This window comes from Artibeus jamaicensis, unplaced genomic scaffold (genome assembly GCF_021234435.1).
Source record: "Artibeus jamaicensis isolate MK-2021 breed Jamaican fruit bat unplaced genomic scaffold, CSHL_Jam_final contig_452, whole genome shotgun sequence".
NCBI classification, from domain to species: domain Eukaryota; kingdom Metazoa; phylum Chordata; class Mammalia; order Chiroptera; family Phyllostomidae; genus Artibeus; species Artibeus jamaicensis.
In genome coordinates this window covers 17,653,214-17,677,065 of record NW_026521837.1, presented here as the reverse complement: position 1 = coordinate 17,677,065, position 23,852 = coordinate 17,653,214, and the positions used below count along the sequence as shown (strand labels likewise).

The window sequence follows — 23,852 nt, the reverse complement described above, 5'->3', positions numbered from 1 at the left end:
ATCCTAAAACAAGAGCTCAGTTTTTCAGTGTGTACTATCCTAACAGGTTTGAAAAGGTTCTTCATTCATCTGAAAAATCCAGGGCATCACTGCAGGTATTTTTCTTTGGCTCTCCTGTGGGCAAAGAAGAGCACTTGAGTTTAATTTTTACCAAATCAGCTTTGAAGAGTGGGTTCAGATTTCATACAGGCTCTGCCGGGTAGTGTTTACAGGCACTAGGTAATGTGCTCCAGGCAGTACACATAGAGCTCATTTTATGTACTCTCTCCGTGCCTCTGCCCTGATCTTCTTTTCTTGCCAAGATCAGAAACCATTCCCCACAAAGTTAGCCCAAATAAAACAAGCAAGCTTTTGAGTAGTGATGAAAGAGGTCATTTTGTTTGGGGTAATAATTTGTCTCGCACCAAATACCATCCTCTTTCTGATGATTGCATTATGCTACCTAATGCCTTTGATCAAGCATATGTGTGTGTATAGGTCTGTGTCTGAGTGTGTTTCTCTGGGAAAGCAGGGAAAAACAGAACTATAAACAGAGGCATGCACAGCTGTTTCCTTCTATTCACTTCCTCAGGCTCCCTTTCTAGCCGTTGTGCCTGGCATTGCCTTGAGCCTAACAGCAAGCCGCCCCTGCCCCAGCGCACACTGTACTTATATCCAGATCTCAGCCCAAGCCTCAAACATGTAAGCATGAAGAGTTAGGTTTATTAGCTGTGAATCTATAGACTAGAATGAATACAGCAAATCAAGCAATGTTCCATACTTCTGCCTGAGAATAACAAGCAAATAATGCCACAGACACAAGGAAGAAAGTGTCTGGCTGCCTCCCCGCAGCTGGCCCTCCGTTTAGGGCACTGCTCCTCCACACGCTTGTCAGATCCAGTCGACGGTGTCTTGGAGGAGCCGCATTTGACATGGCAGGAGTTCAGATCATTTACCAGCCGATACACATTCTTCACTTAATTGTGTGATGATTGAGAGGTGGCATTTTTTACTGAAATATGTCACAGTGCAGATAGTTATTTTAAAGAACTGATTGATGCACATTTGAAGACATATATATGTCTTTTAGTCACTTGCTTCCTTTTTTACATTCTTCTTTAGTCCCCCATGCAAGTTTTCAAAAATACTAATCATTAAAAATGATGAATTGCCAATTAGACGAATAAAGAAAATTATATCCTTAGTGTTGCTTCATAGAGGAAGGCAAATACATGAAATAGAAGAAGACTATATGATGAAAATTAATAAAAATGTAGAGTTTCCTCAGTCTCTCTGTTGAGTAACTCCAACTAATTCTAAGTTGTAAATATTTGTTTAATTATTTAGAGTAAGACTGGAAAGGCAATCAAGGTCCAGGTGACAATGATTAATGCAGCACATTTACATCGCACATTCAGAAAGGCCAAAGTAATGTGTCTGTGTTCCTACCTTCACCGTTTAATTCAGTGAAAATTTTACTGTCATCTGATACCACATAGATGAAAATACCCAATTATTTAGCTGATTTGTATTTCATTGCTTATGGATTGTGAAAATTTTTTACAAGAGACTTTCCTTTTTAAAAATAATATCAGGTTATGGTTTTGTTTAAAATCTTTGGCTCGCTAGAATGTTAGAACTTTAGATGGCAAAATAGTTGCCAGCAAGACAGTGTTGTGCTTGGCAGCCCTCTCCCACCAGATGTTGAGGGCGAAGGCTGGCAGGGCTCCACTCCCCAGTGCACCCTGCCCTTGCATTTACCACGCCACCTCTTCCATAGTGGCTGCGTTTGTGGTTTCAGCCCGTGTTTGGGAAGATATTTTATTCTTGCCACAGGGGAGAAGGAAATAAAATGTGAAAACAGGATTCTTATTTTGAGCCAAGATTTGGGAAACTTTCCTTCCTTCCTTCCTTCCTTCCTTCCTTCCTTCCTTCCTTCCTTCCTTCCTTCCTTCCTTCCTTCCTTCCTTCCTCTTCCTTCTTTCTCTCTCTCCTTTTCTCCTCTTCTTTCTTTTTTCTTTCCTTCATTTCTTCTTCCTTCCTCCCCTCTCTCCCTCCCTCTCTCCCTTTCTGCTTTTTGTGTTTCTGTCTTCTCATTTATAGATTTACAGCAAAAGCTAGTATTTCCTATCTTCTATGTACTCAGTATTTCACATCCATTAAATAATAAGGGGCATTCACTGTGTATTGAATCACTCAAAAAGTAAACAAGTATGATACAATATCATGGACTATTTCTGTATCACTCTGTGAGGTTTGTTATGGAAGAGGCTCAGTAATTAAGACTAAAGGTCGTAAAGCCACGTGCGAATATCAAAACAGGCTCTGTTAACAGATGGTGAACAGGAAAAGATGGGTCCTAGAATGTGATTCCTCTGGTAGTATTTGAATGGGATAAAAAATTACATTTTAGATTTTAGTTGGGGAGATGATAGCTTTGCTTTAAAATATACTGTTACTGGCAAAACTAATCTAAATAGTTCAATATTGTGATTACATTTCCAAAAGAATTGATGGTGGGGAGTATAAGAGAGGCTTCTTCTGCATGTTGAAATGTAGGTGGATCTGGGGAGTATTTGCATGGGAGTACACATACATAAATATTTAATTGTACATTGAAAATATGTAAACTTCATTGCATATAAATTTAGTAAAAACAAAAGATAAAGTCAAGGAACATGTATAAAGGACCCATGGACAAAGACAACGGGGGGGAGGATTGAGGGTGGGAGGGGAAGGTAGGGCAGGGGAGAGGAATGAGGGAAAACTGGGGACAAGTGTAATCAAACAACAATAAAGAAAGGAAAAGCTTCCTGAAAGGTAACTACAATATAGCCAAAACATGTATTCTTTCCCTCAACATAGAAATAGCAATTTCAACAAGTAGATATTCAATATAATTTTTAAAGACTTTACAACATGATCATTTCTACTTGAAAGTAGACATCAAAAGTTAAAACCAATTTGGAAATGTGTATATATATTTATATATATTCGTATGTGTAAATATATAAAGTATAACCTTATACACTTTAAATTGGAAATAGTTCTCATTAATATTCATAATGGCTTATAAATATCTTCTCTGAAATGTGAGACAAGTTTGAGTAATACAAACTCTTCCTTGAAAACACGTTAAATGCACCTAACAAAACCTGATCCATGGTAACCAGAGACTCACTGAGCCCCACGACTACCCACTGAGATAACAGGGAGCTGTCACACATATCAGCAGATCGTGATGCCTCAAGTATCACTGGAATAAGCCACTCGGTCAACTTCTCATGGGAACTTTAACTGCCAACTATAATGAGAAAAAGGTAATTGGAAAATTAAAGTTATATACACACAATTTGATGTCAACTCCTTATATTCATTCACTTTAATCACAATTGCATAGCTGGAGACAATATCTTGCTTTGAGATATTATATCTTTTCAGAAGCACAATGATACATACTCTTTCTGATAGTTAGTATTTTCTCCAAAACTTAGGCTCTATATTCAAATGTAATTATTTCCACTCAATAAATTGTCAGACACAATTACTCTTCACAGGTGGCACAGCAAATGATTTGCCAGCAGTTTTTTCCTCTGGACATTATTCAGCAAACTTATTATATTTGGAAAGCTCTTGATTAAAATATAAATATTATATGGTTTTTGGTTTCAGATTATAGTAACCACAAGCAGACTTGTCTTAATATTTTTGTGGTTCTATATCTTCTTAGCTTCACTTTTAGAACATAAACTTAATGAGGGTAAAAAAAAAGCCTGCTTGTTTTCAAAGAGTGGTTTTGCGTTCTCTGTGGGGTCTTAATGAATGTCACTTGAGGATAATGAAATTGATGTTAATATTTGAGTATCTGGTTATTTTAACGCACATTTCAGGTAGACAGTGTCAACGTAGCTTTACTCTGGACTGGCTAATTCATAGTTGGCTGTCACTTTGACACAAACTGAAATACCCAAGTAATTAAATTTGAGCATTTTAAGGTGCATATATGAAATATTTCCCCCTAGCTATTAGCAGCATTTATAGTGAGAGTCCCTGGCCTTCAGTTTAATTATATTCACATATAAAAAGAACCAAAAAAACTTACGGCTTTATATACCAACAGCAATGACATAAAAACGAAGTAATGGACGTGAAGAGGACACTCTCCGAGTCAGCCTGAGCCTCTCTGTATTTGTTTCCAAAGTTTGTCTTGCTTTTCCTTTCCAATTTGTCCATCTGTTCCTGGTTTTTTAAAAATAATAATTAGCTTTATAGAGAGATGTCTTTATTTTATTTGTTGATTGCTAATCACGTTTCTTGTCATACTTTTCCATCAGTGTATTTTCATTTTCTAGTGCATTTTCCTTTAGGCTTCTTCCAATAGACTGTGCATAGTTCATGGTTTTCTTGCGATATATAGATTCCAAGTGCCTATATATATATTATGTATACATAAGCCCTGGCTTTTTACCAAAGTAATTTTTTTCTGCTTGATTTTCCGTGTTTTTTCTTCATAAATCTAGCTGTTGGGGCCTTTTGGTTATAGGAGCACTTTTGATTGATACCTTCCTGATATGTAAGCAATGGGATACTTAAGTATAATGATACAATATTTATTTTTATATTCTTATTTTTTTCTCAGTGTGTGCTGTATTTGTGGGCCTTGAAAATTCTTTACCCCAAAACACTGTTTTTACTCCGTGGAAATCATGAATGTAGACATCTAACAGAGTATTTCACATTTAAACAAGAATGTAAGTATACTTCAGTCCTCTTCCTTTAACAAGATAAGTGCTAAATAATCATTTTAATGCATGTTGAGAGCACATTACAATATGATCAATTGCTTCAAAGTGAAAAATCTTTGAAAAACACACTATTTGTGTCATCGTGTCTAAGCATGGATAGTTAAAAGAATTTAGAACTTCTTTTTAAATTATAAGTTCTGTATAAAGTAATCTAAAACTTCTCTATAAATTTATCTAAAATTTGATAAATTACATCAAATTAATATTTGATGTAATTTATCCCAAGAAACAGTGATTAAGTTATCTTTTAAAAATAGCTAGAATGCACCTGTGTGTGGCTCAGGTGGCTGGAGCATGGTCCTGTACCCCAAAAAGTTGAAGGTTCAATTCCTGGTCAGGGCACATACCTAGGTTGTAGGTTCGATCCCCAGTAGGGGCTCATATGGGAGGCAGCTAATCGATGTTTCTATCTCACATCGATGTCTGTCTGCCTCTCTCTTTTTTCTCTCTCTTTTCTACCCCTTCTTCTCTCTAAAATCAATAAACATATTAAAAAGAAATAGCAAGAATGCTACTATGTAGGATAATAACCCTCCCCTGTCATCTCAACTCACTCAAGAAAAGCAAATAGGGGGCAGATTCAACCTCGTGCCCCTGTTTTTGGATGCAGCTCATTTACTAGCTGCTAGTGGATTTTACAGAATTAAAGATGACTTCTTTCTGTAGATATAAATACTAGGAATGATGAGTACTTTGCATACATTTTATGAAGTCCTCTTCAATTTTTCCCATTGTCCAGTGAAACTGAAAATGGTCTGTGTCCTTTACTCCTATACTCAGTGGAGCATAGTGGCTTCTTTTAAAACATGAGATATAAGTCAGTCAGAGAAACGAGGTGCGCAGTGCCACAGAAAAGCAGCTGTACAGGATTTCTTGCCCCCTGGTCTCTGTAAGATCATTCAGGAAGGTTAGCCAGTTCTGCGTCCATCTTTCTGTTGGTTTCCTACTTTTTTGCATCTAATTTTTTTGAGCTACATCTGCAGATAAATAACAAGGAAATACACCAAACTTCTCTCTTCTGCTTTATAAAAAGTTGCTAAAAACTGGAAGATATGTATAAACAACAAAAATTTTAAAAAACAGTAAATTGAAATGTTAACATAACTCTTTGAAAAGTCTGATTTAGTACATTTTGGAACTTTGCAGTTATAGTTACATGCTCACATTCTGCCATGAAAACATTTTTTTTAAAATCTGTTCCATGAAATGACTCTAGCTATGAAATCATGAGAGTAAATATTTTTCTTAAATCGTGTTTTAAAAGGTAAAATCAAGTATTCAGAACGTGTCTATGACGCCTGTATGGACGCCTTTGACTGCCTGCCCCTGGCCGCCCTGATGAACCAGCAGTTCCTGTGTGTGCACGGTGGCCTGTCCCCAGAGATTAACACCTTAGATGACATCAGAAAAGTAAGTTCTGTTGCTTTCCAAGTGCAATCATTCCATGTGCTTCAGTCATAGAGAGAAAACATCGATTTCCCTCCCTTTATCACTCACTTTATCCTTTTGAACTAAAATGATTTAATTGGTCGTGAATCATCTTTTCTTTAGTAACTTTTTTCTAGGAAGAAAGATACATTTATACTTGGAAGGATTTTCATCTCTAAAGCCCCATTTTACCATTTTACCTGTGTCATTAGAAATGTAAAATATTTGATTGCTAAAAAAATACACCTTTTTATTTCCCTCTGGTTTGCTTCCAACGGAACATGGTGTGTTTTAATTAGAAAATGTGCTTTGTTCTTGGGGAAATATCACAACTTGACCTTTAAAATGTGTTGATACTATTTTTTAAAACCTATTTCTTATAGTTTAAAACTTTAACAAAGGCAATGAGAATATTCTATTGATTGTATTGAATGTTTAGATTAAAAAAAGAGTCCATTTTATTTAAAGAGGTATTTTCTACTTAATTTAGCATTGGCTGTTCCTATTGTTTTAGCCAACAAAAAGAGAAGTTAGATGGAGTGTGAAAATGTGTTTCATATGAGAAAATATAGTGATATGGGATAGTTTTATGTAGTGGAAGATAATCTTTTCTTTCATTATGCTCAAAATTCTTTTAAAAGTTCATTGGTTTAAAAGAAAAACTATTTTAGGCAAGTAAAAAATCTAAATTTTACTTTAATACTCTTTCATTAAGGTCCAAGTTTTCAAGTATAAAAACGATACTGTATTTACTTTTATACTAGAAAAAAATGCATGATTTTTATTTTTAAAACCAAACAAAAGGACATTACATGAACCTTTGTTGTCTGCCTCATGTGCTGGTGTCCTTTTTATCAGCCATACCTCTGCTTCTGGTGTCTGGAGCAGAGCAGGCATTGATACTTGTGCTGTATTTCATGTGCTGTGGAGACAGGGCGCTACATTGTGGGCATGGAGTTCAAGTACAGACTGGTTCACTTTCTGCACACATGAAACAGATTTATTCTTCTATGATTTGCTGGACTCTTGAAATAAATAACTTTTCATAAATTAAATAGACTTTTAATATATCACCCGCTGTCCTCAGGACTGCCATGTTTCAGATATTACGTTCAATTTTTGTATATGTCATTACACTCTATACTTAGCCATAAAATGATTTTGAGGTTTGCATTTTGCCATGTGTCAATAAGATTTTCCACCATACTTTCTTTATTTAATGAATGTTTTAGTTGTTTATTCTTACTGTAGACAGTATTAATTTTAGAAAGCACTTTTTAACTTTTCAGAAGAAATTCTATAATCTGGTTGCCTTACCAGACCTTCAGTCTGGGAGTCACATTAATCGGAATGCCCCCCCGATGTTCTGCCCCTAGTAATAAGTTCTTGTTTCTCAGAAGGAAATTCTGTATTTTTATGGACAAGTATTATTTTTCTAGGATGAATTGTTCCAAGGACATAAATTATTCAAATCTCTTAAACAAGTCTAAGTTTGCAGTGCCATATTTTGTGGAAAACATAATGGTTAAAATATAGTGTCTCATCCTGAAGTTTTTTACTGGGTGTTTAAAATGTGAACTATTGCTTTATTCACTTAGATGTTAGTTTTAAAAATGGAATGTAGCAAAACCATGATTTATATCACCTTTTATAGGAAAAAATGATAATTTGGTTGACTGTTAGCCTTATATATTCACCTGTCTACCTATTCCTATGTTTTTTTTTTATGTTAAAGTATTAACTTTGTAGAATATCACCTTTGGGTTTTCATAGCTGTTTTATGCATTTCTTTTTAAGAGACTATAATATCTGTTAACCTTACTAAAGATCCTTAAATAGTAATTTAAATTGGGATAAAATAAAGGAAAGCATCAGTGTAATAAAATTGTTAGTGAAATGCTATTTGCAATCATATTGCTTATACTTCCTAAATGCACCATTTAAAATTAAAATATGACTTTGCTAAACATTTGTAGCTGGAAAATGTATTTTATATGAGGGCTTCAAGTAAAACTATAAAGCTTAGAACTGTAAACTGAAGAATAACTAGCTAAATTTGGGTTTATTTTACTCTACTTATAATTATTCTCATTTTGTAACCAGTAAGGTAAACTAGGGTAGACTTATACTTTAATTAAACCCCGACATAGCCCCTCATGAGTGACTGTCCAAAATGTGCCACTCTTAAGATGAAAGCTGTCTGTTCTCAAAATCATATTGTTAAATATAAACACCAGAAGTTGTTCTCATCCACATTTCTAAATCACAGTTTAATAGAAGCAGTAAAAGAAATGTCTCCAAAGGTAAAATAAAATAAAAGCTCCTCCCCAAGAAATGAAACACAGATAGTCATGTGAACCGATAATGACTAAAACACTTGGATAAATAAAATAAGGCAGGGGAGAAAAAGAAATGAAAGGGAGAATAGGAGAAAGGGGGGAAAGGGAGTAAAGAGTTAGGAATTAAAGAGGTAAGAGGGAGGTAAGGGGTGAGATGAAGGCAGATAATAAATGAGCCCACCAGGAGGAAGCAGGCAGGCAAACTGAGGAGGTGAAGAGTAGAAGAATGGAGAAGAACCTCGGAGAAAGGGCAGCTGGCAGGAAGAGGGGCAGAGAGGACAGGTCAGAGTTCATGCTGCTCTGTGCTTGGGGAGAGGAAGTCAGATGTGGCGAATTCTGGTTTCTTCTATTTGCAGAATTCCAAGTTTCCAAAGATTAGTATTTTGCTCTCTGTCTTCTATTTTTCTTAGTTAGACCGATTCAAAGAACCACCTGCTTATGGACCCATGTGCGACATCCTGTGGTCAGACCCCCTGGAAGACTTTGGCAATGAGAAGACTCAGGAACACTTCACTCACAACACAGTCAGGGGATGCTCGTACTTCTACAGGTGAGGATGGAGCGCCCGACTCACGGAGCACATTTGGTTCATAAATCTTGGAATTTATCACTTCACGTGTTTGCTTTATGTATGACGTTTGTGTAACTTCTCTAGAAAACAAGTATAAATGAAAAGTTCACTTCAAAAGCCTGGCTCAGATGAGTTCTTAGTACTTGCAAAATGGAAGTATAAGTAAATAGGTAAGAAATACATTTCTGTAAGTATACAGATATAATATCTGTGAATAGAAAAGGCATAAAAGAGGTATTCAGGACCCGGCTGGTGTGACTCAGTTAGTTGGAGCATCTCCCGTAGACCAAAAGGTCACAGGTTCAATTTGTGGTCAGGTGCATACCCGAGTTGCCTGTTCGGTCCCCAGTCACGGCACATAGGAGAAAACAACCAATCGTTTCTGTCTTATATCAATGTTTCTCTCTTTTTCTCTCCTGCTTCTCTCTGTAAAAACAATGAAAAAAATGTCTTCAGGTGAGAATACAAAAAAAAAAAAGGAGCCATGTGGTATCAAAAAGGTGAAGTAGCTAAATAAGATAGTAGGATTTAGTAGAAAACTGGTTTTATTTCAAGAGCTGTAGAAAAAAATTCAATATCAGCCTTGATTTTTTAATTTAATTATGTAATAACTTTAAAATATTTTCCCAGTTCTTATAACTTAAGTAAGAAAAATAATTTTTAAAGGATTTTTATTTACTTATCTTTAGAGGGGAAGGGAAGGAGATAGGGAGAGAAATATCAGTGTGCGTTTGCCTCTCATGGGTCCCCTGCTGGGACCTGTCCCACAACCCAGGCATGTGCCCTGACTGGGAATTGAGCTGCGCTCCTCTGGTTCGCAGGCCCATGCTCAATCCACTGAGCTACACCAGCCAGGGCAAGAAAAATAATTTTAATTGCTAATTAGATTATATTCAAGTTATTCTTAAATTTTCTTTATCAGAGTTTCTGAATAAATTAAAATTAGCAGCAACTTAATGTATAGGTACAAGAAGTAAATTATTGTTAGCACATTGACAAGCCACATTGAAAAAGTTTTATGGTAATTGCCATGTCTTTATGTTTGCCTGTGTATGGGGTTTTGCCGGCGCCATAACATTTCAGAGCATAAACCAGCAGCACTGTCGGGTGTTGTTTGTCCTCCTGACTCCCCGGCAATCTCATGTCAGTTTCAGCCTTCCGCATTCCTGCTCTTCGTTCCACTAGGTTCCCTTTTCTTCAGACTTATAATTTATGCGAAAGGGGCAAAAAGGTCACGGAGAACTTTAAATTGGAGAGTACGTAGTCTTTTAAAAAAACCTTAAAAACCAAAACTGATATCCACTGAAGTTTAGGCCCAACCCCAGCCAGGTAAGTGAATGGCAAGGCCGGAAGAATCCGCCCTGTGTGTTGAGCCAGGTACCTTCTGCCTCTAGAGCGAGCGAGCAGACACCACCACCCTTCTGCCCAACACGGATCAGACTTCATTCAGTGGTAGAACATGTTGTTTCAGACATTAAGTTTTCCTTGGGGGAAAAGTTATTTTCTTTTCATCCGTTGATGTGATTGGGAAATTGAAGTTTGTGAACAGAAAGTCGTGTACACTGGAAAGCATCAAAGAGTAGTTTTGGGTAGAAATATGAATAAAGAGATTTGTTTTAACTTTATGTGTCAGAAAGCTTCCAAAGCAAAGAAGATGAAGTTTCTTTGTTTTGGAAATTTGGACATCAAGTCTAATGAGTGTATTTTGACTGAAATGAAGCATGGTATATAGTATTTCTGTGAACCCTGAGGTTTCTTTTTGGTAATTAATTAATTTGGGAGTAATATTTTATTAAAAATGTTCAAATAGTGTAGTGAAAAGGTGAGTGTTGTTGACATATATCAGAGCCAAGTGTTCAATTTCTCAAATCTTGTGTTGAACCCGTAAGTATACCACCAGTATTTAAATTACCTATTTGATACCACTGAGTGGTGCTTCAATAATACAATATCAAACAAAATGTAAGCCTCTTGATTTTGATATTAAGCTATATTACATTAATCTTTCTTTAATCCATAGCCTAACCTCTTCTTTTAGCTTTCTGAGTCAGCTTTTCAGGTAAATCATACTCTAAATAAAGTCGTCTACTGCACTTAAATAAAATTACGGTATTTTTGCTTTCTGACTACAGACCCAGATGTGTTTACATCAGAGATAAAGGCCACCAGCTAGATAGAGGATTATGCATGTTTTTTCACTTTTGTTCTCAACAAAATGGTTATTTAACTCCTCTCATTAGAGGTTGTTAATAGATCTTTAGCCAAGACAAATGTTGAATGTCTAACTTCAGGGCCTATAGACTGACTGATAGCAAAGCGGTCTGGAATTGTTTTATCTAAGGAGGAGAAAAATGACTCTTTTGTTCTAGAGCTTGTTGATCCTTTTGATTTTGGCACCCTCATGAAGGCATCAAGGCATCTTTTGTAGTCTCAGCTTATAAAGCTGACCTAGAGGAACACAGGGGAACCACAAAAACCAGGAAAGAAACGTGGTATCTGTTGTGTTATTGGCCCTGATTCGGATCCACAACTCCCAGTTATATTTTACATGTTTTATATTACGTTTGCATATTTAATTTGCCTTGCCACTCTAATGATGGTCTAACACATTCCCTGGGCCATGATTTAAATAAAAAGAAGTTTGCAGAAAAATGCATCAGTAGAATTTATTAATGCTATTCATGATTATAGAAAATAGGCAATGTGACAGAGAGGAAAGAATCCATAAGAACATAACTTTTGCCCAAGTGTTACTATTATCTTTATAACCTGAGACCAGAGTTTACATATTCAAATGTCTAAATTTTGAGGCAAGTAATTTAATACTTGAAGTAGGCCAACTATTAGATTGTAAAGATTAATGAGGATCGGGACAAACGGGAGGTAAAATTTCATTTTCATGTAGTCCAAACAAAACTGTCAGCTGGATTAGGTGCTTGGGTTGTCAGTTTGTATGTCTGTCTTGGAGGAATCGTGCAAGCTTGCTTCAAAAGGAGTGAGTTAAATTAGACATCTGAAGTTCTGAGATTTGAAGAACATCTTAACATTCATTTTAAAAGTGTTTTTGAAGTTGCAAATGACAGCTCACTCAAATAACTACCAGTTGGTTAGTCACAAATCAGCAGCCTCTAACACCCCTATTAACCCCACCCCCCGAAATCCTCTGGTTCCTCCTTTTTCACAAATCCTGGCTCTCCTCTAACTACCTGGCAGATCCTTGCCTCTTCTGCTGCCTCTTTCTTTGTCTTCCTCCAGCTTTTGACTTTGTTTTCTGCACATTGCCCCAGGAACCTCAACTGTTTCCTTAGACTCTCTGTAAACTAGAACCTCCCTGGTTTAATTCCAAGATCTATATCTAGCGCCTTCATCTATCTTTCCTGAGCTTGAATTCTTTCTAGTTGTCTGTTGGAATGTTTTTACCTAAGATGTTCCATTGTCACCTTAACCTAAACTCATCTTACCTGAAAAAGCTTACTATTTACTTCCCCACTTGCTTAATCTCCACTAGAGAGCCGGTTTGTTTGTTTCTATTAACAGTTCATTCTTCTAGCTATATAGACTAGCAATTACCTTTCTCTTCTTGCATTGAAATCACTACCAGTCACCACATCTAACTGAACCTTTTTAATAAATCTGGACCATCCTGCCTTCCACTTTTCCCACTCCAAATTCAAAACCTTCCTTTTTAGTCTGTTGAAATTACACCTGATTGTACAATACCATCCCCCTCAATTCATTCCCTCCCATTCATAGGTATCCTTTTGAAAAGAATTCCTTCACTCATCAGTTTTTTAACATTACCTGAGCACGTGTGATCTATATGTACTTTCTGTAAGGTTTTGTAAATACTTAGAGTCCCTGCCTTCCCAGGGAATAACAGTCTAGTGCCAGAGTTTGACAAGCAGAAATTGATAAGTAAAATGCAAGGTGGGTTAGCATTGTGACAAATGGGGAGGTCGTCACACATACACATGTCCACACACACACACAGCGGGTAGCCTTAACCCAAACAGGGGTGGATCAGAGTTTAAGGGACTGCTCATGGTGGAAGTGTTGTTAAACTTAAATTTTAAAGGATGAGTCTAACATATCCAGCCAGAGATACTGGGGAAGGTTAAGCTCTTACAATCAGAGAAAGTGGTGTTCGTGAAAATTTGAGGGGAGATAACACTGGGAATTCTAGAAAGATCACTTCTTGAATGGTCTTACTTTACTTCAGTACACGCTGAAGTCGAACATTCATGTAAGTAACCTATTCTATTTCTATTTCAGTGTCCACTAGAAATGTGTACATTTGTGGCCCCAAACGCCAGATTGCTCATAGCAGCAGTATCTGTAATAGCCAAAAGAATGGAAACAACCCAAATGCCAATTTAGTAAAAGGAACAATAAATCATAGTATATTTGAATAATTAAATACAGCAAATGAGAATGAGTTGAACAAAACTGCACATAACATGGATGGATGTCACATGTATGATGAGTAGACAAAGCCAGATACTAAAGAGTGCATGCTGCATGATCCCATGGAGCTGAAACAAGAGTTCAAGGTCAGAGAAGCTAATCTATAACATTAAAAGCCAGGATGGTTGTTTCCCTTAGTGAGGAGGTGATAGTGACTCAGAGGAGATACCAAGAGTTGCTGAGGTTCAGGAAGCCTTCTGTGCCCTGATCTGAGTGCCAGCTGCAAAGTGTTCCCTTCGGGAAAGGTCACCAACTGGTAATCTTCTGATTTGTGCAGTTTTCTGCACAGAAGTTACTCTTCAATAGAAAGTTTGTCTTAAGTACAAATTACTCCCCTCTCTTCAGGCAGCCAAATGCAAGTGAGGGGTTAAGCTCTGGTTAAGTTCTGACAGAAAGAGTTGGAGCCCTTCAAAACTTGATCCCTAGTGGTAAAAGGAAATTAGTTGGAGAGCCACGGGGCAAAGAAAAGAACACAGTAAGTCCTAGGAAAAGGGAGACCTAACAGTATCTGGGCAACACCAGGATACCGCAGGAAGTGGAAGAGGAGGTGGACCGTTAGGTAAAGTCCTCTGTAATGACTGGGCTGTGACAGGGGAGGGCAGGGGCTTCCTCCCATCCCCCTGACCAGGTTGCTGCCTCTGCTTTGCAGAAGCCGATGAGGGAAAGAAACTTTTTGCTTCTCTCACCTGCTTAACTGCCCCTGTTGAGGCTACTGCAGAAACTAACTTGTGAGCTCCAATTTGCTGGAAATGGCCATTAAGCATATAGGTTATGAAGACAAAACTGCTCATCTCCTAAGGCATTCACTATTGCTGGAGAACAGGGGTATACACATAGTTTACACTACAACATGACAAGTGATGTATTACATTCATATATTATGGAAACATGATGGGTACAGCAATTGTGTACACCTTGGAGTAATGTAGGTTTGAAGGGAATGGTTCACAAGTGATAATTTAGCTAAGGCTTGGCAGAAGAGTAGACTGTTCTAGAAGGGGAAAAAAGCATGTAGGGGCATAAAAGCATAAAAAAGCATTTTACTAATGCCTGCTGGCTATAGTTTGGTTAAAGACCTTGAAATCTGAGAGATTGCAATCAGTCTAAAATATAATTTAATATTGCAGTAGAAGAGGGCAGTGGGGAAATGATTGGTGATGGAAGGAGACTTGACTTGGGGTGGTGAACACACAATACAATATACAGATGACATATTGTAGAATTGTATACCTGAAACCTATATAGTTTTAATAACCAATGTCACCCCAGTAAATTTTAAAAAATTAAAAAATAAATGATAAATAATTTAATATTGCAAGAAACAAAAGTAAAATAAACAGACTGCATCTATATAATAGCTATTTTGTCTAGTGCCAAGCCCTTTTGCTACCATGTCTCACATTTTCGCCTTTCTACTGACATCTTTGTTCATACACACTTCCTGTTCGTCTCCCTCTCTTGTTCACATTCTAACCATTTCCTACCTAGTAATGCCCGTACATGATTTCCTTAAGATCTAACATAAGTCACAACTAACAAGTATAACATCTGCTATTAGAATCTGGGGTTGCTGACTCACCATTCTAGGCTGCATTATTTCTTTCATGCTATGGTAGTGAGGAGAAAATCAGGAGTTGTGAAATGCCTACTATTATGAGTCAGGCACTGGACTAGAAAATTTACATACATTGCTAACTCATTTAATCTTTATCTCAAGTCTATGAAATAAATGATACTGTCTGCAGTTTTACAAATGAGGTGACTTATTTTTATGAGGTTAAGCAAAGATATTAAACAATTTTCCAAAGTTTACATAGGAAATAGAAATAAGAAGCCAGATCTAAGTATCCCCACTATTCCATGGATGTATTCACCTCCCTTTCTACTCAAACAAGATGCATTCTCTAGTACTTAAGGAATAATTATGATCCAATAAAAGACATTTTCGGAGAAGGGAACTTGTTTCCCAAACACAGCAGTGATGCTGCTAAATGAGTGTCACAGAGCTGAGAGCATCACTGGTCTTCGCCACTCCTTGCGGCTGATCTGGTTTAAGACGTGGTTAGGCCACTGGGTTAAACAAAATTATTGCAGGGTCACAGCATGCAGGCAGATTGCACCTGACAAGGGTGCCCATTTTGGGGTGCGAGTGGGGCTCCGATCCAGCCAGCCCTCTGCCCAGAAGGCCATGGGCTCAGACTTGGGCTGATCAGTCTGGAGGAAAACAGGCCCTTTCTCCTTGGTGGGCACAGAACATGCAAGTTTCACCTTATTAATGCAGAGAAGAGAGAAAAAAATCTGCCATGAGATAGATATTTTTCAAAAAGATTTCTTCAGACTCATGTGCTTTTTTTCCCTTGCTTTATTATTTCTCAAAGCTATTTTATCTTAAGTGTATTTTATTAAGTAGGTTTTTTAACTTAAAAAATGGTTTACTTTTCTATCTAGATTATAAATACCATCAGTACAGAAACCACACCTTACCCTTATCCTACCACCCACCTCCGTGCATAATACTATCTTCTAACAAACGGAACAGATTCCCCAGTGAGCCTATGACAAATTATCTGCGAATAAATGATTTACATCACTGTCTGTGGTGGTGAGGTGGTGTGAACTCTGCTTTTTCTACCATTCTACATATATCTTTTTTAATGCTGTTCAGCTTCAATACTTTTTGATTTTCATAATTTTCATTTAAAAAACCCATTAAAATATTGTAAAGCCTTTCTGCCTAATGTTATTAAATTTTTTTAAGTATCCTAGATAGGTAGCTTATCAATAATAGGAATCTAATTGGTAGTCAAGTATTTTCTGTAGTTTATTTTGAAAACTATTTGTAATTCTTAGAAAGTTTCAGTATTTGCTTGCACATGCTTTTAAATTTCTAAAGATTTTCTTCAAAATGTTTTTCTCCAAGACAGAGTGCAGTGTTTCTCGCTTAATGCTATTAACATAGCAAAATACTGCTAAGTGAACTTTATTTTTTTCAGATTTTCATTAAAAATTAGGTATATATTTCCATGGAAGAAAACTTAAATGCATAAAGGTATCAAATGTAGCATGAAGAAAATATATTAAAATTGTGTTTTTGTAAGACAAGCATAAGTTCTTCCAAAAGGAAAAAATAAAATAAAATAAAATAAAATAAAATAAAATAAAGAACACAAAACCATTTTCCATAGGCAAAAAAGTAATAAACCTAGGCGAACAACTGCTATCATCGTGCACATGTGCAAAAAGCTGTTTTTTACTTTAGATGCCACTTTTGCCAGAGAACTGAACCTTGTTATAACCAATATTTCTGCAGCAGTATTCCATCTAAATGGTATTTTCTTTCCGTTGCTCAGCTAATTCTCTCAAAATCTGTAGCATAGAAACTACTTCCAACTTCTTTTGTAATAAATTATTTGAGTGACATATATTAAATATTTTCCCAAAGAGCTATTTTTATAATTGCTGAATTGGCTTCTGTAGTATATGTAGTTCAGGGTTGTGTATATCTGCAGTTTGTTAGTATTAAAACAAACATGGATTTGCTATCGCTTGACTTGAAATATCTAAAATTTAATCATTTTGTACCATATATTTAGCTTATTAAAAATTCTTAGAGCACAAAGTGATTGCAGAGGGTTTTCCAAGTTTAGTTTGTAATTTGAATTTTACTTTAAATTTGAAATTTTACTTTAAAGATGAAGCTGTAATTTGAAATTTTACTTTAAAGATGAAGCTGTCATCTTTAGTTTGAAGACTTTCCTAACAGATATTCTCTTAATTGTATTTTGATATTTTTATTAAGTCAAGGTTCGAGGTAAAGATTAAAGATAAAGTTCTGTTGATCATATGTAAGGCACGCATTTTAAAACCCGGTGAATGCTATACTTCTGTTTAGATTTTGAATAATACAGTCAGTTAATAGAACCTCACATAAGTTGATAACTTGATTTCTTAGAAGACTTACTCTCTCCCACTTCCTAACTTAGTCCTCTCTGTATAGCACTCAGGCCTGTACAACTATCCTAACACTTACAGTGTTGTACTTGAGGACCAGGATGGAGGCGTAGGTAGATACCCTTTGCCTCCTTGCATAACCAAAAGAAGGACAACAACTAATTTAAAAACAAAACACAGTCAGAGCTGCCAGAAAATTGAACCGTATAGAAGTCCCACAACCAAGGAATTAAAGAAGAAATGTTCATGCAGACCGGTAGGAGGGGCAGCCAAGGTGGAGAGAACTCACGGCAAGGCAGCAGCTGGAGAACCAGTGTAGGCAAGGCGCGGCTGGCAGAGTGAGCAGTCCCACATTTGCATGCAGATAAATTAGGAGGAACAACTGGGGAGCAAGACAGACCATGCCACCCAGGGTATCAGTGTGGGGAAAAGAAGGCCCCAAAACCTCTGACTGAAAAAAGCTGTGGGGTTGTGGCAGCAGGAGAAACTCCCAGTCTCACAGGAATGTTCACTGGAGAGACCCACAGGGTCCTAGAATGTACACAAACCCACCCACCTGGGAATCAGCACCAGAAGGGCCCAATTTGCTTGTGAGATGTGGGGGAAGTGACTAAAAGCTGCCGAGAGCTGAGCAAGCATCATTGTTCCCCCTCAGACCCCTCCCCCACAGACAGTGCCACAGTGTACCAATAGGGGTTGCCTCGCCCTGGCAAATACCTAAGACTCCACCTCTTAACTACATAACAGGTGTGCCAAGACAAAAAAAAAAAAAAAAAAAAAAAACGTGGTCCAAATGAAGGAACAGATCAAAGCTTGGGAAAAAATATAATTAATCGATGAGGAGATAACTAACCTATCAGATGCAGAGTTCAAAACACTGGTAATTAGGATGCTCACAGAATTGGTTGAGTATGGTCACAAAATAGAGGAAAACATGAAGGTTATGAAAAGCAAAATAAAGGAAAATGTATAGGAAAGCAACAGTGATGGGAAGGAAACCAGGACTCAAATCAACAGTGTGGGCCTGAAGGGAGAAATACACATTCAACCAGAACATAATGAAGAAGCGAGAACTAACAAAAAATTTGAGAAGAGGCTTAGGAACCTCCAGGACATCTTTAAATGTTCCAACATTCGAATCATAAGGGTACCAGAAGGGGAAGAGGAACAGCAAGAAATTGGAAACGTTTTTGTAAAAATAATGAAGGAGAACTTCTCCAATCAGCCAAAGGAAAAAGACTTCCAGGAAGTCCAAGAAACTTAGAGAGTTCCAAAGAAGTTGGACCCAAGGAAGCACAAACCAAGGCACATTATAATTATATTACCCAAGATTAAAGATAAGGAGGGAGTCCTAAAAGCAGCAAGAAAAAAGGAGACAGTTATCTATAGAGGAGTTCCCATGAGACCATCAACTAATTTCTCAAAAGAGACCCTACAGGCAAGAAGGGGTTGGAAAGAAGTATTCCAAGTCATGAAAGGCAAGGACCTCCATCCAAGATTTCTGTATCCAGCAAAACTATTGTTTAGAATTGAGGGGCAGATAAAGGGCTTCCCAGATAAGGTCAAGTTAAAGTTCATCATGCTCAAGCCCTTATTATATGAAATGATAAAGGGACTTATCTAAGAAAAAGAAGATGATCAAAACTATGAACAGTAAAATGACAACAAACTCACAGCTATCAACAGCTGAATCTGAAAAAAAAACTAAGCAAACAGCTAGAACAGGAACAGAATCACAGAAATAGAGATCACATGTGGGGTTATCAGTGGGGAGGGGGAGAGGGGAGAATGGGGGGAAAGGTACAGGGAATAAGAAGCATAAATGGTAGGTACAAAATAGACGGGGAGGTTAAGAATAGTGTAGGAAATGGTGAAGCCAAAAATGTTATATGTATGACTCATGGAGATAAACTAAGGGGGCAGGGAATGCTGGTGGGAGGAGGGGTGCAGGACAGAGGGGAATAAAGGGGAGGAAAAAATGGGACAAACGTAATAGCATAGTCAATAAAATATACTTTAAAAAAATAGCACTGTACTTGAGAAAATTGAGGTTTACGTTTTAAATTCCATCCTCGTGTTATATTTTTGGTTTTGTTCACTTTGTGTTTAAAGGTGGGCTTAATAATATCGATTTTTCTCTACAAATGGACACTTTTCTAGTGTTGTTATGTAAGAGCCTGCAATCTTTTCCAATTCATACGGCTCTAGCCCTTTCTGATTATGTAAAAAGCACAGCTGTAGGTGCTTTTTCCTGCCACAGGGGAAAACCTGTCCTTAGAGAGCCAAGAGGCTTGCCCTATGAATGATGTATGTGTGATTATGCTGGATCGAATCACACAGGTCTGGGTGTAACAGGTAAATTTGCTTCTTTTGATGACTTCATAACAGATGTTTCTCTTTTCTTTTTGTCTCTGGCAGCTACCCCGCTGTTTGTGAATTCTTACAGCACAATAACTTGTTATCCATACTCCGAGCCCATGAAGCCCAGGATGCAGGGTGAGTAGTTTTGTGGGTTTATGAAAACCATGCATTGGCCCTTTGTCACAGCTCCCTCGCTGCTTAGGCTGCGGAGGTTCCCTTTGCAGGAGATTTTTATAGGCTCCTTCCCTGAAGGAATTCAACCCTAAAATTGTCTTCTGATGACAGAGCTAGTCAGGGTTCTGGGGAACCAGTGACTGCAGATGTGTGTAACGTCCCCTTTCAAGTTCTTCCCTTTTTTAGCTTGAACAGGTAAAATTTTCAGCTGGCTTTCTTAAACATGGCAGGGGCATTTCCTCCTATTTCAATTGGTGCTCTTGTCACTGTCCCAGAAGTGTGTAAATTACCAGTCTTGATTGGCAATGTGAATGAGAATTACACATAAATATTTAACAGATATTACATATGGTACATTTGTTTAAAGAATATCATTCCTGATCCTTGTAGAGGTTTAATGGACCAAAACAGAAACATTTAAATGGTGGAAAAAAACTTATATTCTAACTAATAAATTCCCAACGTGGTTTTGTAATATCTGGTAAATTTTAAAATGTAGACCAATTTTAGGGTTTAGACAACTAAGAAATACTAGATATTCACTTTGATGGTGCATTAAATCTGTGTTATGGAGAAATAGGTACGATTAACTTGAAGATTGGAAGTCCATTATCCTTCCAGGTAGGCCCCACTGAAAACACTGTTTTCCTTCCAGTGCTTAAACTTGCCCCTTCACGTTCTGAACTTTCCTAAATGGAAGAACAGTTATTTGATAGCCTATGTGCTAAAACGGGAATGCAGATACCTGCCTTCTAAAGTTAGCCCATGTCTGCGATGATCGTGAATCAAGGAGATCCTGTGTTCCTTTCAAAATTACCTGTTTTCTTTTCTTCTTTTTTAATTGCGTTTATTGGGGTGATTCTACTTCAGGTATAAACCGATCCAATATTAGGGGCCCGCTGCTGTCGTTGCCAGTGTTTGGAGTAACCCGTGGGTGTGCCCGGCCGCTCAGATCCTCCACAAGTTGTTTCCGCTGCTCCCGCAGTGGTGTCACCGGGCCTTTTTGGCTGACTGTCCCAGCTGTGAATTTGGGGCAGGTTTATCTTAATCTCTCTGTGAACCTGCAATCATCTGCTTATTTGAAAACATGTTAAGTGCATTGGTGAAAATCAACAGCTCTTTAAAATGAGTGGTCGATTGATTCACTGGGGACAACTGAAATTATGTCGTCCATTTTCTTTGGTTTTAGTTGTTGTCAAGTAGGTATAGCCAGCCATGGTTTATGAAGTCAAGGTACTAGGGTTAAGAGTGTTTGTATCTTTCACATTCCAGTTTTCCCCCAGAAAAACTCAGTCCCCTAAGCAGAATAAATATTTCTAAAATGTAAACCAAAAGTAATTTGATTTTATTTTTAATAGTTCATTTTTATGGTATTTTTCCATCACCATTTATCCCTCTTACACACTCTTCTACCTCCATCCAGTCCCTCCTCCCACACCAAAAGTAATTTTAGACTGAAATAAGGAGTAATAAGCATTTATTCGAGCAAAAGGGGCTACAGCCCTGGAGACGCAGATTCAGGTAGCAACCTAAATTGTGTTCCACTGAGAAAATGGGGCGGCCTTCTTTCATAGCAAAAGCATCTATCCAGGTTCTCAATTAGGTCTGTTTTATGTAAATGAGGTAGCAAAATTGTGCAGTTTAGATCGGATAGGGAGGGTCTCAGTCCTTGGTGAAGACGAAATCAGGGTTTCCTTGCAGTTGTGGACACAGTTGTCATAAACAAGCAAGGCATAGTGTGGGAAGTCAAGAGCCCCATCTGAGAATCTTCATAGTATCTGTGAGAACTCCCTGTCAGCAAACAACCAGTAGGATCTTATTATTCCTAAAATTTGGGCCCTTTGTTGACCATGGGGAATCCATCTCAGCAGAGAAAGTCCTTCTCAGTATTCACATCAAATTAATCTTCTCAAGGTCCACAAGAACATTTCAAAAGATTTTTAAGGGGATATTTTCTTCTGGGAAAAGCAGTATCCAAAATATTTGTAATATTATAAATTTTAAAGTAGCTAATTATCTTTCTTAAGGTACTATTTGAGGCACATCTAGAACCTGGCTAAATTCAGCATGCCAGAAATAACTGACACAGGATACCGGGAATGATAAAATTTTGTTATGTGTTACAGAGGATGTTTCTAAACTGATATTCCTGAAATCTACAACCTAGGAGTCATGAAATACATTTTAACCTCGGTGGCAAAAGCCAGTCTCCTGGATCTTCAGTTATTTGAGGACTAGGGTTTTATTTTTGTCTTAGTAGAAGAAAAAGAAGTTGAATTTTTGGTCTGTTTCCAAAGATCTTGCAGATGTTCTGTTTCATTACTGATTGGTTAAATATCACCCTGCTGAAACAATAATCTTTGGTCTGCAGATACCACAAGAGATTGATAATAGATAAACTCTAAAGTAGAAACTGTTTCAATTCGTACAATCCATAGATTTAACCCAACTTTATTTGAAAAGCAATTTACTTAGTTTAGGCAAAAAGAGGAAATATAACTGTAACAACATACTGTAGATAAATAATCAGCCTGCTTATTAGTGAGAAAATTTATAAATTGCTTTGCTTATTTAGCTTTTTATATCAAAAACACTGGCAAGCTTATGAAAAAAACTAGTGGGTAGAAGACAAAAAGCAACCTCTGTCTAGACTTAGGAGAAACCTGTTTGGACATTTTACATATGATTGCATGTTTTTATTGGCATCTCTGAAGTGAATTGATGTCATTGTATAACAGGCTTTACAGAGAAAATTTTAGTTAATGGTATGTGATCAAATTCTCTCTGAACAATAAAACTGAATTTTAATTTTGTATTTCTGAATTTATAATTCGCTATCACCGTTTTTTCCTGTGAGCCTTGTTTGAACATGTACTTCCTGTTTTTAGGTATCGCATGTACAGGAAAAGCCAAACAACAGGCTTCCCTTCTCTAATTACGATTTTCTCCGCACCAAATTACTTAGATGTGTACAATAACAAAGGTGAGTTGTTTTAAATCTCCTGTGGACTTCGGTCATAAGTGGAGTTATTTTTAAGTGTTTTTATTTTAGTTTGTCTTTAGTTAATATTTTAACCATTTTTTCCTTTCCTTTTTCATTTATTGTTTGATGCAAAACTTTTATCTCCAGAGGTGAAGCTTCAGTTGGTCAGAGGTGACGCCCAGGTTCAGTTATGTTTTACCTCTTCTCCAGGCACTTCTAAGGTATAGCGGTGTGGACAGCTACTGCTCTGATAAATTATAAGCTTTAAAAGAAATTGTAATTAGGAGTAATCCAAAATCATGTCCCTTAAGAAGGATGTGGATTTAAATAAGAATAGTGTGATTGCGCATGTAAAGAATCAAGGAAAAATAAGTATAAATAATCTATGGCTTGAAATTCAAATTGTATATTGAGAACCTACCATGACTCAGATCCTATGCTAAGAAAGTAATTATTCATTTTTTAAAATCATATAAAACTTCAAAGTAGATACCACTAGCTCCCGACACACACTCCCTTTACTATGCAGAAGGAATTTCCGGTTGATTGTCTTGCCCAGGGTCACTCGGGTCAGTTGTGATGAACTGGGCTTCAACCCAGGTCTTCTGGTTTGGCGTTCTGCACTGCCTCTCTGAAACGCCACACTTGTGTGCATGAAAGAGACCAGGAAACAAGAGGGTAGTATTTACTGACTACAAGGAAGAAAGGAGGGGCAAGGGGCATATAATCTTCTTTCATCAAGGTAATCTCTTCATTCAGAAATGATGAGAAGTGTAACAGGCATGGCGGAAAGGGTG

The 23,852-nt window shown here is 37.2% G+C and overlaps 1 protein-coding gene across 2 annotated transcripts in view; it reads left to right on the top strand.

The window, feature by feature from the left end:
• Positions 1 to 23,852, top strand: part of PPP3CA (protein phosphatase 3 catalytic subunit alpha) — a 309,226-nt gene that overhangs the window by 232,022 nt on the left and 53,352 nt on the right. For both annotated transcript variants that reach the window (XM_037151912.2, XM_037151913.2), the window contains exons 4-8: positions 4,619 to 4,730; positions 6,049 to 6,194; positions 8,962 to 9,101; positions 19,956 to 20,033; positions 22,961 to 23,055. In XM_037151912.2, coding sequence (XP_037007807.1) covers positions 4,619 to 4,730; positions 6,049 to 6,194; positions 8,962 to 9,101; positions 19,956 to 20,033; positions 22,961 to 23,055 — 571 coding nt within the window. The remainder of the gene's footprint in view (positions 1 to 4,618; positions 4,731 to 6,048; positions 6,195 to 8,961; positions 9,102 to 19,955; positions 20,034 to 22,960; positions 23,056 to 23,852) is intronic.